The sequence below is a fragment of the Hirundo rustica genome, chromosome 11 (assembly GCF_015227805.2).
Source record: "Hirundo rustica isolate bHirRus1 chromosome 11, bHirRus1.pri.v3, whole genome shotgun sequence".
NCBI classification, from domain to species: Eukaryota; Metazoa; Chordata; class Aves; order Passeriformes; family Hirundinidae; genus Hirundo; species Hirundo rustica.
The window spans coordinates 16221217-16239163 of NC_053460.1; the positions used below are offsets into that span (position 1 = coordinate 16221217).

Genomic DNA, 17947 nt, shown 5'->3' on the forward strand with positions numbered 1-17947 from the left:
TGTCTGATGGGAAAGCAAGGAAAATTTAGATTGTTGTCTCTCAAACCCCTATATTTTTATGGAGCTTTCCTGTCTAGGCCCTAGCAGAGGGCATTCAGAACATGATTCTGTGCACCTCTATTGCTTTGGAGCAGGTAGGATTTGAGACGCAGCTGTGAGCCATGCAGGCAAAGCTTCCAGCTCAGCTGCTGTCAATTAGGATTCCTTTGGTAAATGGAGAATTAAATGCCAAGGAACCATCAGTCCTTAAACCAAATGGCAGTATTATGGCATTGGACAAATAATTTAATTTTTCCTTTCCACAGCAGAAATGTTTCAGAAACTCAAAGGGATGCTTTTGTATAAGCAAAGAGATACACAGTGAGTTACAGGAGATTTGATTTTTTTTTTTTTTTAACAGTGGGAAAATATTTCTAATATGAAATGCAGACACTAGAAGGAAAAAAACCCAAACAAAAAACAAACCAGACAAACCAGCAGCTGAGAAGCAGAAAAATAATCTGCCAAATCAAACTCACTTAGAAAAACACTTCACTTATCATCTCTCTTCTCTGTTAGCAACAAAAGAAATATTTTCTCCTAGAAGCCTCTGGAAAACATCACTGATCCAACAGGGCTCCGGGCCACAGAATGCCTGTCACAACAGACGACACACCAGTCACTGCTCAGCAAATTTGGCACACCAGCCTTTACAAATGTTTGGCGATTAGCTTAGCACCTGGCCGGCCCAAGGAGAGAAATCCTTGTCTCAGATGATGCACGCAGCATCTCTGCCATCTCACGGTGTCCTTCCAGGGCAGGAAGATGCTGCATCACGTCCTGCAGCACCGCTGGCGAGCCCCAGCTCTCCGTGGAGGAGAGAATCCTCGTTCACAGATTCCCCAGCAGACAGGCACAACAGGGTTTGTGCTGCAACCTGCAGCTTGTCAGGGAGATGGTGTTTGGCAGGGACACAGCCAGTGTCTGGCAGAACACGGCACATTTCCAGCTCTGGCAGAGGCAGAGGTGCTTCCAGCAGTGAGGTGGAGGCCGATGGAGCAGGACTGGCAGAGCACCTGGGCTGGGCAGGAGGGGCAGATTGCAGGAGCTGTGGGCATGGAAGGCCCAGGTGCTTCACGAACCCTGTGGTTCTAAGAGCAAACCTGTCCCAGAGAAATGCTCACCTTCTACTCCCCAACCCCGCAGCACTCACAGAAAAAGATTTTCCTTCCATACTTTTCCCACTTGTTTTGGGCTAATTCCAACATCTCAGCCTAGTCACTGCAAGGAAAAAAAAACCCAAACTCTTCCAGACAGATCAAAGCCCTCCTAATCTCTGAAGGAAAAGAAGCAAGTCCTCACCCTGCAGCCCGTTCTCAGTCACAGACCCCATCCCCTGCTCAGTATCTGGGAGCTGCTGGTCCTGAACTAAGAAGTGCCCGTGGCATCTCTTAATTGAATCCCATTTAATCCCTACTGCCCAGTTTGAATGGTGGAATTTGTATCAAGCATTGAATATCATGAGGCTTCAGGAGCTGAAAGTCTTCCTTTGATTTTTTAGATTATGTTAATTTGAGACAGTTTCAAACCTTTTACCAACTATGCAGGTTCCTAAATGAAAGCTGATCTTACATGATGGCAGGTGTAGGAGTTTTTAAGAGACAGGACAATCACTATGAGAGCTGTCAATGCTTCTTCCTTCCCTTTTTTCCCTCATCTTGCCCGAAATGCCTGCAGTTCGTCTAAGTGAGAAGAAAGGTTTCCATGTGGGAAGGGTTAATCCACACACGTTAAATCCACCTGAGTTTCTCTCTGCGGGGGATGAAAGTGGATGTGACCCATACTCTTCAGAAGGTAAAAAAATAATTTTCCTGAATTGCAACCAGAGAACAACCGTGAAAACTGAGTATTGCAGGGACTGTGGAACCTCTCCAGAGAAAGGCTGGGACCCCCTCCAAGCACACACACGAATCAACAGAAAACATGCTTCAAATCCTCCTCACTCGTTACTCTGGGGTAGAGATACACAATTCATTTTCCCCGCTGCATTCATCCTCTAACCCCTCCTCACCTGCACTGTTCTCCAGCATCTCCCAGTGCTGCTGGGGAGGTGAGAGAGGCAAACACAGAGCAGTGCTGGGCTGGGCTCAGCTGGGCACCCTCGGGCAGCAGGGCAGGACGGGGCAGCGCTCACCTTCCTGTTCCTGCAGGAGAACACTGGGATGTTTGCCAGGGTGTCACCAATGACTCGGGAGAAAGGCGCTTGGATGCACACAGCAGTCAGAGTGTGTGCACTGCTCCGGCTCTTCGTGCACAGGAACAAAGCACTGGCTCACATCAGGGGACCCCAGTGCTGCCAGGGACAGAAACTCCTGCACAGGAGCTGGGGGTGGTGCTGGCAATCGTGGCCAACCTAGGAGACCCTTTCCTGACAAACCCCATCAGGAGGAACCACCGAGCTCCCAGAAAATGAGAGGGGAAGCACAGAATGGAGGATGAGGTGAGAACCGGCGGTACTGAGGATCCGAGGTGGATTTTTGCACTGCATGCAGGTGCTGCACAAAGGCAATCTGCCACATCCTGCTCTGTGCTAGAGTGTGTGACAGAGCACTGCAGATGGCCCAGTGGGAAAGGTGGAAAAGGCAGAGCTTTAGTGGTAATCACAGAGAATTTGCAAAAGGCTATGGCTATTTGCTTTCAGCCTCCTCCTGACCCTGTGATTATGGATGCACTGATCATTACTTGCTTATTAAAGCTTAACAACAGAGGGCAGAAATTTATTCTTCACACTCAGCACTGTTCCTATGAGCTTTGAGATTATAGAGCAGATTTGGTAACTACTGAAGTGAGATTTTCCAGGGACATGACAGGCTTTGAATGTGTCCTGTGGGACTAACATTAAGCAAAGCCAGGACTCCCTCTTTGTTTAGCTACTAACCTGAAGTTCATTCACATCTTTCCCTCGTGTAGGGAAGACCTTTAAAGCCATGTACTCAAGTGCAGGCTGGAGGTGACTGCAGGGCTTGGTAACCATCACCAGTTCTTCCAAAGACATGGAGTCCTGGGTTAAAACCAAAGCCCAGGAGAGTGGGATTCACAACTCAGTCATGTCCTCCTGCTTTCTATAAGCTCATCTGGTGGCGACTGCTTTTGGATTCTATTTTAAGATTATTCCATTAGGCAATTCTAATTTCTGAAAGGAGTTATCTCTCTGAGGATAACTTGTATGGCAGCCTGAGTCTTAGGTTGTCTTTGTATCAAAATACACTTCCCTAAACACTTAGTTAAAGGTGTTTATATAATGTTTTGAATTTCTTAGACTGTGACATTCAAAATTTTGTATCTACATTGCTAATGTTCTGTAAAGCAGCACACAGCAGTTTTAATAACCTCAATTTACTCTGTAATAGTCAAAATAAATTACTTGTATATCCCACAGTGACCAAAATGGAAAATAAGACGTCTCATTTTCTTCTTAAACAGTTCCAAATCAGTTCCCTAACGTGACCATCATACTAGAATAAAACATGGAGGCCAAGGATAATGCTATGCTCAACATTTTATTTATATTTTTGTGTAAACATAATTTGCTTTGTAGGCACAATATAACAGAAGCTCTAAAGCAACAAATACAATTAAACAGTGTTTCAGTTCACTTCAATCAGGCTTAAGTTAAAGAAGCTTCCACAGTTCCTTTAAGGCAAATTGAGAAATAATTTGTTTCACTTGAAGAAACTATCCAATTGTCTCAGAGTTGTTTAAACAACACTGTCAGTAGTAAGCACAACCCTTCACTTCTGCTACAGTAAGACTTGGTCAGTGACAAGCCTTGGCTTCACCAGTTTGAACAGCACAGCCTCCACCCCTGCCAGCGTGATACTACTGCTTGTGGTCTCCTGAAAGGTACTGGGGGCTTGTGGGCCAGATTCTGCTAGCACACATCCTGCTCCCAGAATGGATGCCTGAAAAGTTTCCATTCATTTCAGCACCAACCTCCCTCCATGCTACATTGATGCCAGTAAAACACAGAGCAGAATGCAGCTCGCTGATGGTCACGCTCAGCTGCGTTGCACTCAAGTACTTCCAGAAGTATTCCTTGTACTCACCGCAATTACCTGATATTCTGCTGATCAGAAAGTGGCCCTAAAATCGGTATGAATTAGCACGGAGAGTACTTTTTGCCTTGCTAACAAAACCAGAAAGAACTAGCCAAAATTAGGTGATTGTTGTCCCTGTGGTGTCTGTGGCCATGACCAAGATCACCCATATTTGTCTTGCAGGGTAATTTAGAAGCAGAGCCCACCAGACTGTGGTTTAGAACAGAAGAATGGGTTTGCTATTCTGCTTGCCCTACTAATTTAAGGCCTTGAGAATGCCACTTACTGCCAGCTCGAAGGTCACCAGCAATATTGCTCACTTTGGCGTCAAATCAAAATTCCTAGTTATGTTAAGGTCTGCTGCAGGACAACATCATTACACTAGCTGCAAAACAAAATTGGGCATGTTTCCTACTGCTGTCAGCTGATGAGTCATGAAAACCTAATGGCCCTTCTTAAAAGTCCAACTGGCAAGCCCAATAAATGGAGAACTCTCACTGAATACATATTTTCTTCTGTAGATAAAGTCCCTGTTTGGGCCTGAAATGGCACTGGAAGTATAGGCAAGCCCGGCTTGAAAATAAACTCAACTATAATGAAATGAAGAGAAAAATTAAGAGAAAAATGAAGTTCTGGTCGGATCAATGGTTCAAAAGCTTTTTTGGCATTTTTCTCCACAGTTTTTTCTTGCTGTTATTTTTGTATTTTTGTATTTGTTCAACCCAAGGGGAACTCCTTCAGAATGAACCATCTGCACAATTATCTGACAGCGACTCCATGAGTACAGTGTAAAGAGATGGACATTAATACTCAGGCAGCAAAACCAAACAAACAGAAAAAACCTAACCAGAATCTTCTAAAACCACACTTAAAAGTCAGCCAGACCCAGAAGTCCTCTCAGGCTGAGAAAAGCCAGGAGAAGCCCCCACTTTTCATTCTTCTGTATTAATTTTTAACTTCTATCCTAACACGCTACTTGTAGATTTAGGTGAACAACTAGTCATGTCTGGGTAAATACTTTCTTTTGAAAAAAAGAATATTAATTTGAAGCTGTAGGCATTATGCAAGGTCTCTGCCAGTCCTTCAGCATTTCTACTGTACACGATCACAGTAATTTTAAAATAACTGTTTTAACAAGACAGTTGAGGACCTGAGTAGCTGCTGCTTGGATAGGTGAAGGACGTGGAAAACATACTTATTTTTTCATGTTTAGATATAGTTTCCACTAGTGGGAGGTAGATAAGACTAGCTGGTCTTTGAATACTTGATCCTGTAAATAAATATAAATGTAACTGTACATATGGAGCAGAAATTTTGATACAACAATTCATCCAGATAGAAGTTATCCCTGAACATGATTTGTGGTGGGATTAAGGCCTAAACCTCATTTTTTACAGGGTTAACTTCTGCAGGAGTTCAGCTCCAGCCTGACAGTTGACCACACATTAGCGATGTCAGAGCAATAAACTCCATCACCAAATTTCTTTCCACATCCTGATAAGTGATCCTTACCAATGCAATTTAAAAATTAAATTTAAAATTGCTTTGAATTTGACCTATGAGTCAATGTGTTCTTACCAGAAGATGTTGATCAAAGCCTGTTAATTAATGATTTCTTGCACAATTTCAGATTCCATGATTCTGGATGAGGTACTTTTGAAAATGAAGATAGGATTGCTTGTGAAATGATGAAGTATGACTGAGGAAAGTAAAAAGTAGTCTTTGTTGCAGCTTTTATTTGTGGTTCATTAAAGGAAAACTATTTTAACACTGAAAATCCAGAAATATAAAATTATCCCTCCAGCTAATAGAATCTTTCGGACAGCAAGTGGGGATTTTTTTTCTTTTTTTTTTTTTACTGTTTCCAACTTGCAAAAAGAGCCCAAACTTCCCAAATAACTTTATGCGAGATGTTGGAATTTGCATGAGAAAGATGCCCATCTAAAATTACACAGTAAGTTAATAAGGCTTTCAAACAAGAACAGAAAAAATCCATGGGACTCCTACAGGGAACCCGGGTATTACACAGAAATGTCGGAATACTGCACTGGATGAGAATGGCACTTGAGTTCAAAACAACAATGATCAACAGCTCATAGCTCAGCTGACTGCAAACAAACACAACACACACTGTACTACAGCATTTGTTCACTGATGCACAGAAGAGATTTCCCAGCCTTGTTCCCTTCTCCTTCACGGCTCCTCCTGCCTGCCCCACCTCTGGCTGCTACTGGATGAAGGGCATGCGCTCCTTGTTCTCGTTGTCCCCTTCGTGGTCCTCTTCCTCCTCTCCAGCCTCGCTCGTCTCCGTGCTGTCGTTGGCCATCTGCACCATGAAACACCAAGCACATCAGAGCACCTTCCCCACCCTTTGATTCCTCCTTATTTCAGTTTGATTCGCTGGATAAAGCGACTTGGGGACCTCAAGAAGGCAGGGCTGCCACACGAAAATAAACGTTCTGTCAGTGCCAAGCTTTTGCTGGCTGTACAGCACTTCAGTTAAACCTGCAAGCTGCTCCCCTACAGCTCCCAGCTCCAGTTTCTAACAGAAAGCTGCTTGTAGGAGAGCTGCACGTGAGGACTCTGCTCTGTGCACTTGTAGTAAACTGATAGTAAGGGTCTTGGACGGGAAACACAGCTGTGGAGGAAGTTTACAGAACGTGGGACTTCTGGGTTACAACTCCTGGATCCGCTCTTTCAGGAACGGGCTGATGGATGCCCCACCTGAGGCACAGTGTGAAAACTCAGGGGGCAATTTCCTTTATTTCACGTATCAAAAACCCAGTGACACTTTACAGAGCAGCGTAGATGCTGGTAGCACACACCCACGACAGAGTGCAGGTCCCAGATTGTACAGGAGTGGGAAGAAACAGCATTTCCATATTTTGCTGAGGATGCCTGCACAGGCAGTAGGCAATTGCAGGAACCTGTACTTCAGATCAGCATTTAAGGAGTACACTGTGGTTTTTTTTTCATCTGGAAATATTTATTACAAGCTGTCTAAAGGTGCAGGACCCTCCAGCACCTCACCCTGGCAGTGGGACAGGTCTGTGGAGACACAAGAGTCTGGTTCACTGGATGGGGGTAGTGTTTAACAGCACAGATTAGCGTGACTGCATTCTCTTATACACCCACATTACCTCTCTTAGGACACAAGAAGATCCTTGTATTAGCTTATAACTACTTCAAAACCAAGTAAGCAAGGGAACCATTTCCTTTTTAAAAAGTAATGCAATGATCTTCCTTCCCTGTTTATTATTAGCCTCTACTGGAAAAAAAAATCTCAAACACAACCTGATTTTAATGCAGAAAACACATTGCTCTGAAGTTACCCATATTTTTGAGTTAACACCCTTTCATGAAAGTGTATTGCTCCACATGTGAGGTCCTCGAAGCCTTCCTTTTCCTTACAGAGAATTTAATGAGATTTGGGGGCAGTTTTGGAGTGAGTAAGAGCTTCATTGTAAGTCCAAGTTCTTTGCTTTTCTTTTGAAAGGGGAGGTTTCTCAGGTCTGAGAGCAAACATCACGCGTCAGTATTGATTTAAGGTCAGTTTTGCATTACTTTCTTTCTGCTCTTTCCTACACCTGCTCTTTGAAAGGTTTCTGTATCGTCCTAAATGCTCCAAATCTGGTGGACCAGAGCTCCATCACTACTCTCTTCCTTCAGGATATTTCTAGAAACATCTATATATTATACTTCATATATTACAAAAGCCATTAAACTAAATTCCTACCAAAAGTATAATTTTAGTATGGGGATCAGAAAGCACTTCTATATTTGCACACCGAAGCAATATTGACTGGGTTTTTTCCTGTTCCACTTATTATTACTAATATTAGGAATTTTTTAGTTTGAGAAAAGTCTGTTTGTTTTCCATCACAAGGGCAGAAAGACATGTGGCAGTTTTACCCCAGCCCAACCCTTGCTGGCACATTTTTGGAGAAGCATATAGTCATTCAGTATAGAGAAGTAACTGCTGGCACTTCAGGAAGTTCATTTCACTTGGGTTAAATACAGAAATTACGGTGACTGGTGGTATTTGGGTGCTATGGATTTAGAAGAAATCAGCATCAACAAAGCCTTACAAGGGACATGTGTCAGAAGTCAGTGCCAGGCTGTACATCATGTCTCTTTGCACTCACCAGGGGAGTGGGTGCTTTCTCCACATCCAGAATGAGTTTTCCTATATTTCCTCGGTCATGGATTCTCTGCATGGCCTCCTTCACCTGAAAGAAAGATCACTTTTGATAAATTTCAGTCACACCCTAGGAGAACCCTGAGTCCCTCCCTTCCAAAACCAGCAAACCGTTTAAGGTGTGCTATGTGCAAGGTCACTCAAAGAATTCCTTGAGAAAAGACCAAGAGTTAAACATTTTTTAGTGACTTTGTAAGGCCTGGCTTTTGCATTGTGCTTGCCAAAATGGGATGGGAATCCTGAGGACAGTCTCTGAATAGCACAACACCTCCGTAAGGTTAATGCAGAACCACAGTGATGGATAGCTGAGGTGCAGGGAGAAATACAGGCTCCGGGAGGAAATCCTAAAAGGTTGTTCACTGCATTTTGTCTTTGCAGAATATTTATCAAGACATCCTACTTTCACTGAAAATATGAAACATTTTTCTAATTGACCTGTGATATTTTTCAATTTCTTATGGGTTACCACAGAGGAAATGCCATGTCCAGGCTATGGCTGGGATTGATGCAATACTGTGGCTCTTGCTGCCTAAGCAAACATTTATTTCCTTCTTTTTCTCGCTATTTTTCCACTTAAAAAAAAAAAAAAAAAAAAAAAAAAAAAAAAAAAAAAAAAAAAAAAAGTTAAATAACTGATGTCCTACTGATATCACCAAGGCCATCTGTTTAACATCTGGCTGCAATTAGTGCATGTGAGAAAGGCACAAGAACCTCTTCTTACAAGTGCACCGGAGAGAAGCTTATTTTGATGTATGAAGTTTCACAGCTCAGGAGAGCTCATTGTTGATAAATTGAATTTGTGTGTGTGTGTTGCAGTGAGTGTTTAATGTGCAGCACACAGACCACTGCTGAGTCCCTGGCACAGGGTGCCCAGAGCAGCTGTGGCTGCCCCTGGATCCCTGGCAGTGCCCAAGGCCAGGTTGGACACTGGGGCTTGGATCAGCCTGGGACAGTGGAAGGTGTCCCTGCCCATGGAGGGGGTGGAATGAGATGGGCTTTAAGGTCTCTTCCAATCTATGGTTCTATAAATCACTAAAAATTGGAAGATGTCAAGAGTTTCCTCACTTTCACAGTGGGAAACCTCAGGAACTGAAAATGTGCCCATACAGGCTGTTCCATATCCTCATCACACTGCTCTTTGCCAGCAGAACAGGGTAGGTTGAGACAAAAATGAATTTCATGTTAATAGGATTTAGCACCTTTGACATAGTCCCACTGAATATTTTAAGAATAATGGCATATACTTTTCAAAGAAAATGCTGAGTTGGGACCTGATGGGTCCCACAGTACATTTAGAACCCTGAATTGGGGTCCAGGCTCCCAAAATATTCCCTGAATGTCTAATACAGAAGGAGGTATGTGATTTTTAAAGATTTTACAGCATTCAACTTCCAGTTAAATTTAATGGATGCTAGGCACAGCACAAAATGTCTTTCCCATCTGTTGGCCTTACTTGGGAAGCTGACTGCAGTGAACTCAGTGCTACTCCTTGAATTGTTCCCTCAATTATTAAATAGCAGACTTAAGAAAAATTCTGTTAGAACAAAAGAAAAATTGCACTGCAAAGGCAATGGCTTTCTAATTTAGGGCATTATTGTAAATTCACCTCAGAAAACAGAGTCTTATGTATCCCACTGGATAGCAGGCTGACCTCTAAGTGTAGTGCACCAAATCACAATATCTTTTATGAAGCTACCTTAGAGCATACACAACACTCAATTATCCTGTCAGACTAGTTCTGCACTATGGAAAATATTCCTTTAAGAATATCCAATCATGATGCTGGAGAAGCAGCAGCTGTATAATTTTTTATGTCTGTTATTACCCGAATCAAGCTTTTAGGAGGTTACAGCACAGCATAAATAACAGAATTGGAGAAATCAGCAAACACACTTGCCCATCCACTGAAATTTATAACCAGAACATCATGTGGAAAGCAGGGCATGCAACATTTATTTTAATTTGTACCATATCATATTTAGCAAGGCAAATTTGAGAAATTGTGCTTTCCCTGCTTTTTTCATATACACAATATCAAATTTAAGCCCCCGGAGAAAGGTTCAGGAGTTGTTTCCAAGACACTTGTAAGTAACTTGCAAATGCAAACAGCAGGCAGAGGCAGAGGGAACAATAAAACTTATAACAATAATAGTGGCTATGGAATTCAGATGGAGCTATTAAAGTATATAAAAACATTGAAAAGAATATGAAGAGCTGATACAACATCTGTGCCTTTTAGTGTTATTTGCAACTTACCTACCCAGTCAGTCCAATTCTGTCCTGGTGCAATGCCATTCAACACACCAGGTCTGAGTTAAGAGACCATGAGCTATTTTAGAAATGAGTAATTTTATGTTTACGGCTGCTAACAGTCCACTTGTTCAACCAAGACTGCAACTACTTACTTCCCAAGGTGCCTATTAAAACCATTCCCTCTTCTCCTATAGGGGACAGAGAAGATTAAAAACCTTCTTTGCTTTGGTTAAGTTGTTCTGCACAGACTCTGTGGAAACTTTAAGTTTTTTCTGTGCCTTTCACAGAGGGAGGAGCTTCTGTGAGTTGGTGCCTCAGTGTTTGCATATTCCTAATGAAGACAGTGCCTCTGTACTTGGTTAAAACCAGCCCGAGGCTTAACTGCTTGTACAGGGAGGCATGTAGAAATTCTGGAATTTACTGGAGGTTCCTTGAAGTGGAACTTCCAGCAGAACGAATCACAAGGGTTTCCCTCTTCTTACAGCATTCTTTCCCTAAATCCCTTTTCACCAATTTGCCCATACTGGTTGCTATTTGCATTTGTCAGCTCAAAGCCAAGTAAATGGATTTTACTTTTGTTTATGTGGATGCGTTAATTGAAGTTATTCTTGTGCAGTATCATCACCAGAGGGCTCTTGGATTGGAAATAGTGCTAAGGGATGTTTACTGATACGAAGAGTTTCCACTGGAACAAAGGCCAAAACTCTGTTGTCCTGTGTTTGATTTCAGAATGACTCAGCCCTGAGAGGGTCTGTGTCTGAACTAATGCCAAACGACACATTTCAGCCTTGAGAGCCCCAGATTGACACAGTTTCTATCAAAGGTCTGCAAGGCAATCAGAGCTATCACACATTAGTGGACCACTGGTCCTGGCAGTAGTGATACACTGAGTTGATACAGTATCTCTTAAGAAAACCCGTATTTCAATTTCTCTTTAGTTAATGATTTGCAAAGTTTTTATTTCATTAAAAGCAAAAGCGAATCCTCCACAGTAACCGCCATAAACTATTTCCCACTACTGAACACAGCACCTGTGTATGCACTGGGAGCATGGTATGATTTTATTGTAGTTATTCTGTCTTTAGTGAGCTGACAGCAATTTTCCTTTAAAGTAAAATACAAAGTTGCATAGAAAAAAAAGAGTAATTATTATCTCAGTTTCTTCCTTCGACATAGCAAAGTACTAACAACTAGAAAAGTACTACTACTGCAAGTAAGAAACCAGCTTTCAGGAATCACAATATATCCACAAATAACTTAGAGAACTTTAATGAAGTCTCTGTCAGCACTCCTAACTAATTTGCAATACACTGCTCTTTGAGAAATATAGGTTAAAAAAGCTCCAAATTAAGCATGTAACCACTCAGGCAAGGCTAAAAGTATTTTCATATTGAAATTAAAAATAGCAGGCACTACGCAATTTTTACTCAAACAGTACCTGCAATGCCAAAACAATGAAAACCAAGGCATATCCCAAACAGAACAACTAATACAACATGCTGGAATTGTATTTGGATATTTGCAGCCAGCTTCTGATTACACTGCTTTTCCACAGCTTTTGATGTCAGGGTGTAAAAACAGTCCATTGAAAATCAACTAAAATACTTTTTTCCCTGAAATACAAATTGTACACCTAACTTAATTCTCCTTTTTTCCCCTATGCTCTCCTTGGATTTTTCTTGTTTATTTTCAGTATTATGCTTTCCCCAAGTGGAACCAGGAACTGGGACATATTTCTTGTCTGGCTTTTCATCTTAAGTCTTTCATTTCAAGTCTCCAACTCTGCTGTCCTGGTTCCTTTTCCTTTGGGAAGTTCCTGAATAGAGACACTTTCCTGGGTGCAAGTCTGATCCTTTATAAATAATACATGCCTGAAACGAACAATTATGCTCCAACTTTGTATTGCTATAGTCAAGCCTCCAGTTACCCATTTTACTACCAAACTAATTTGTTGGCTGCTTGCATTCAAAATCAAGAGCCAACAGCAATCTCTACTGACAGATTCATAAATTCTTGCTGACATTCAGTTGGCTCTGGAACTTCATTTTGCTGTTAGAACATAGCAAGAGCAGTCTACTGCTTTATAAATACGGGGAGATTTCAATGGAAAATGTATTACTAATTATCTGCTGCACCATTTCTCAGTGTGAAAGAGAAATGCAGCCTACCTAAAAAATGGGTGCTATTTTCAAGCCTTCGGGTATTATTTTAAACGTAACGATCCATTTCTGCATTTGGCTCTTACAAGGAACCAGTCTCAGGAGTAAAATGAGAGACTGGGAAGCTGGATCACCAAACCACTCTCTCTGCCAGAGTAACACACTGGGGGCTTCAGGGCCACGTCAGTAATGGGGAGTTTAGGAGGGAGAAACAGTGAAGGCAACATGCCATGGAAAAGCTTCTTGGTGGAAATATCACAACACAACGTTTTCATCATCCTACATGAAGCTGTTTAGCTCAGTAATGTGATTAATTTTATTGATTTTTTTTTTTTTTTTAAGTGAAGTTCTACATTTATTTTAGGGAAAAAAAAAAAGCATTGAAAGACACTGGTGCAAGAAAAGAGTGGATGTTCTTTAGCTGCATGATGCTGGATGCAGTCTGTTGCACAAACTCCCATCTACAGATTAAAGTTCCATTTTTGCAGACAACTTCTTTACCCCCTCACAGTCAGCTAAGGCAGGTTTATTGGATGGTGGCAGAGGACTTTGTCCTTTCTTTCCTCTGATGATAGTTTTTTTCCCTGAGGTATTTGAAAGGATTTCTACTTAAAATAAAGGTATCTTTCACTCCCCTTTTTGATAAATCAGGCCATGTGTCCTAGGGTAACTTTATGATGCTTGTATCCCCAATCGTCTGTTCTGTTTGTGCTGTATATTGAGTCCTGTGCCTTTAAGACTGGTTCTAAGAGCAAGGAGAAGCGCGGAGTTTGTTTTGAGAAAACTGCCCGACTCCTCCACATTCTTCTCCGGACGGGGTGTTCGGCGGAGGCTTGGAGAGACTGCAGGACAGAGATATTTTTTTTGCTTTTAGTTAGTTTCAGCTAGCTAGGGCAGAGAATTTCCCTGGACTGTTTTTTTTCCTTTTTCTTGGAACTGTTTAAACCTGCTCTGGACTGAAAACCCAGGGGAGCACTGGGGGCTGCACCTGCGGCCCACCGGGGCCTGGACCTCGGCATTTTCCAGCAGCACCGGAGAGACTGGGACTGAGGAGAGGCACTGAGAGAGAGCCGAGCTACACCCACGGCAAGGACTTTCTCAATTTGCCATCTCACTTCAGAAGGAGAGGTTTTATTGTTTCATATTATTCATTCTTTATACTTGTATGCACTTCATTCGTTTAGTAAAATAGTTTTTTCCACTTTTCTCCAAAGAGGGTTTTGGTTTTTTTTTTCCGGACCAGTTGGAGGGAGGGGCCACGTGGGTTTGCTTCCTTGGAGGGATCCTATACAGGGGTTTTCTCCCAAATTTGTCCCAAACCAGGACATATTTCTAACTGGTGCCCACTGCGGGGCTCGAGAGAGTGGAAAAAACTTGTATTGATTATTATTAACTGCATTTTTTGGTTGTCCTTTGGGTGGGGATTAAACAGTCAGTGGCCATGTTGCTTCTTGAATTCCTAATGTCTCTTAGAATGGAGTCTTTTCTGCATTTCTGTTCCCTAGGCTTTTTTGAGGTTTTAATACCTTTCTGGTCCCTAGGTTTGTTTTCTTACCCAGAAATAGCTCCAATATTGTCCCTAACATACAGCTTTTACACTAGGGATGCACAAATTAGAATAGTTATTTTGCTGGGTTTGGTGATTATGGTTTACAAGAAGCTTATAAAGATACTGGAGTTTGTTCTGGGTATGTTCAGTTTATGGTTTTTTCGTCCTACCCTGCGTCCTAGTTCCAGCAGCATGTTTTGGGGATTTATCAACAATTGCACCCAGTTTGTTAGAGGAGGAGTAGGGGATGAGGCTCTTCAGCCTCTTCTTTCCTTCTTCTCTTTTGAGTCAGTTACATCACTTTTGGAGAATGTTCAGGGTCTCCTGAACGTTAAAGACCCCACCTCCCTGGTATTTCACCTGGTGACTTTCCTCTATATGGTTTATAGCTTTTCTAGAATGAGTCACACACCGCTAAACACTGTAGGGCAGCAGATAGAGGCAAGGGAGCAGGGAGATAAATCAGTCACTCAGGCTGCAGCTAAACCAGACAGTGAGGCTAAGACACCGGCAGTTGCTGCAGTAAAGAAGGGAAAGAAGCACACGGACAAAACCGATCGACCAGTAGACGATGATTCAGGTGAAGGATCCTCAATGCCTCCTGACACCCAGTCAGGAGTCAAACCACCTGACACACCATCAGAAGCTGAAGCAACTGATGATACACAGTCAGAAGCCGAACCAACTGATACAAAATCAGAAGCCAAATCAACTGGCACAAGATCGGGAGTCCAACCAACTAGCACACGATCAGGAGCCCAACCAGCTGCTACAACATCAGGAGCCCAACCAACTGCTGCAAGATCAGGAGCCCGACCAACTGCTGCAAGAGCAGGAGATACTATTGAGTCCTTTTCCCTGAAGGACCTTCGTGGCCTGAGAAAGGATTATACTCGACGACCTGATGAATCTATAATTAGTTGGTTAGTCCGTCTTTGGGATGCTGCAGGCGAGGCTACAATACTGGATGGCACTGAAGCGAGGCATCTGGGATCCCTGTCACATGATCCAGTCATCAACAAGATCACAGCAATGTGCCCACCAACTAACAAAAAGGAAACACAAGCTTTCCTAGGCGCCATAAGTTTCTAGAGGATGCACATTCCTGAGTACAGCCAGATTGTGAGCCCTCTCTACCTGGTCACCCGCAAGAAGAACGATTTCCACTGGGGCCCTGAACAGCAACAAGCCTTTGCCCAGATCAAGCAGGAGATTGCTCATGCAGTGGCCCTTGGCCCAGTCAGGACAGGACCAGAGGTGAAGAACGTGCTCTACTCAGCAGCCGGGAACAATGGCCTATCCTGGAGCCTTTGGCAGAAGGGGCCTGGGGAGACTCGGGGCCGACCACTGGGATTCTGGAGCCGAAGCTACAGAGGGTCCGAAGCCAACTACACTCCAACAGAAAAGGAAATCTTGGCCGCCTATGAAGGAGTTCAAGCTGCCTCAGAAGTAGTAGGCACTGAAACACAACTCCTGCTAGCACCTCGACTACCAGTGCTGGGATGGATGTTCAAAGCAGAAGTTCCCTCTACCCACCATGCCACCAATGCCACATGGAGCAAATGGATTGCCCTCATCACTCAGCGCGCCCGCATTGGAAACCCAAATCGCCCTGGGATTTTGGAGATAATTACAAACTGGCCGGAAGGTGAAAACTTTGGTCTCATGGATGAAGAGGAGCAGGAACAAGTGACACGTGCTGAAGAAGCTCCACCATACAACCAACTGCCAGCAGAAGAAACACGCTATGCTCTTTTCACTGACGGTTCCTGCCGCATCATTGGGATGAAACGAAAGTGGAAAGCAGCTGTATGGAGTCCCACAAGACAGGTTGCACAAGCCACTGAAGGAGAAGGTGGGTCAAGCCAACTCGCTGAGCTCAAAGCTGTTCAACTGGCTCTGGACATTGCTGAAAGAGAGAAATGGCCAAAGCTCTACCTCTACACTGATTCGTGGATGGTAGCCAATGCTCTGTGGGGATGGCTGGAGAAGTGGAAAAAGGCCAACTGGCAGCGTAGGGGAAAACCAATCTGGGCTGCAGATGAGTGGAAGGACATTGCCACTCGGGTAGAGAAGCTACCTGTCAAAGTCCGTCATGTAGATGCCCATGTCCCCAAGAGTCGGGCTAATGAGGAGCACCAAAACAACGAGCAGGTAGATCAGGCTGCAAGGATAGAGGTGTCAAAGATAGACTTAGATTGGCAACACAAGGGAGAGTTGTTTCTAGCTCGATGGGCCCATGATGCCTCAGGCCATCAGGGCAGAGATGCCACCTATAAGTGGGCCCGAGACCGAGGGGTGGATCTAACCATGGACAGTATTTCTCAAGTTATCCATGACTGTGAGACGTGTGCTGCCATCAAGCAGGCCAAGCGGGTGAAGCCCCTGTGGTATGGCGGGCGATGGTCCAAGTATAAGTACGGGGAAGCCTGGCAGATTGACTACATCACCCTTCCCCAAACCCGCCAAGGCAAGCGCTATGTGCTGACCATGGTGGAAGCCACCACTGGATGGCTGGAGACCTACCCTGTGCCCCATGCTACTGCCCAGAACACCATCCTGGGCCTTAAAAAGCAAATCCTGTGGAGACATGGTACCCCTGAGAGGATTGAGTCAGACAATGGAACTCATTTCAAGAACAGCCTCATCAACAACTGGGCTAGGGAACATGGCATTGAGTGGGTGTACCATATCCCCTATCATGCACCAGCTTCAGGGAAAATAGAAAGATATAATGGACTGCTAAAAACCACCCTGAAAGCACTGGGTGGGGGATCATTCAAAAACTGGGAGCAGCATCTAGCAAAGGCCACCTGGTTAGTTAACACCCGAGGTTCCACCAACAGAGCAGGCCCTGCCCAATCTGAGTCCCTACATACAGTAGATGGAGAGAAAGTCCCAGTAGTACATGTAAGAGGTTTGTTAGGGAAGACAGTTTGGATCAATTCTGCTTCAAGTACAGAGGATCCCATCCGTGGGATTGTCTTTGCTCAGGGGCCAGGCTGCACATGGTGGGTAATGCAGAAAGATGGAACCACACGATGTGTACCCCAGGGAGATTTGATTGTTGGGTGAGAACCGTGTGTAATTATCACTGTGTGCTGAATGGTACTGCCACTGTATGTAGCTGTATATTGCATATTGTTTTTATATAGATGTATGTGTGTGTAGAGCTGGAATATATATTAGTTTTAGTAAATTGACGATATGGGGATACAAGGGGTGGAATGTCCTAGGGTAACTTTATGATGCTTGTATCCCCAATCGTCTGTTCTGTTTGTGCTGTATATTGAGTCCTCTGCCTTTAAGACTGGTTCTAAGAGCAAGGAGAAGCGCGGAGTTTGTTTTGAGAAAACTGCCTGACTCCTCCACATTCTTCGGCGGACAGCGTGTTCGGCAGAGGCTTGGAGAGACTGCAGGACAGAGATCTTTTTTTTGCTTTTAGTTAGTTTCAGCTAGCTAGGGCAGAGAATTTCCCTGGACTGTTTTTTTTTCCTTTTTCTTGGAACTGTTTAAACCCACTCTGGACTGAAAACCCAGGGGAGCACTGGGGGCTGCACCTGCGGCCCACCGGGGCCTGGACCTCGGCATTTTCCAGCAGCGCCGGAGGGACTGGGACTGAGGAGAGACACTGAGAGAGAGCCGAGCTCCACCCATGGCAAGGACTTTCTCAGTTTGCCATCTCACTTCAGAAGGAGAGGTTTTATTGTTT

The 17947-nt window shown here is 43.7% G+C and overlaps 1 protein-coding gene across 1 annotated transcript in view; it reads right to left on the minus strand.

The window, feature by feature from the left end:
* Positions 1 to 3520: 3520 nt before the first annotated feature.
* Positions 3521 to 17947, minus strand: part of VAT1L (vesicle amine transport 1 like) — a 64747-nt gene continuing 50320 nt past the window's right edge. Inside the window, exons 8-9 of the mRNA XM_040075328.2 lie at positions 8222 to 8305; positions 3521 to 6402 (exon numbers count right to left, since the gene is read on the minus strand). Of these exons, the coding sequence (XP_039931262.1) occupies positions 6304 to 6402; positions 8222 to 8305 (183 nt within the window). The 3' untranslated portion in view covers positions 3521 to 6303. The remainder of the gene's footprint in view (positions 6403 to 8221; positions 8306 to 17947) is intronic.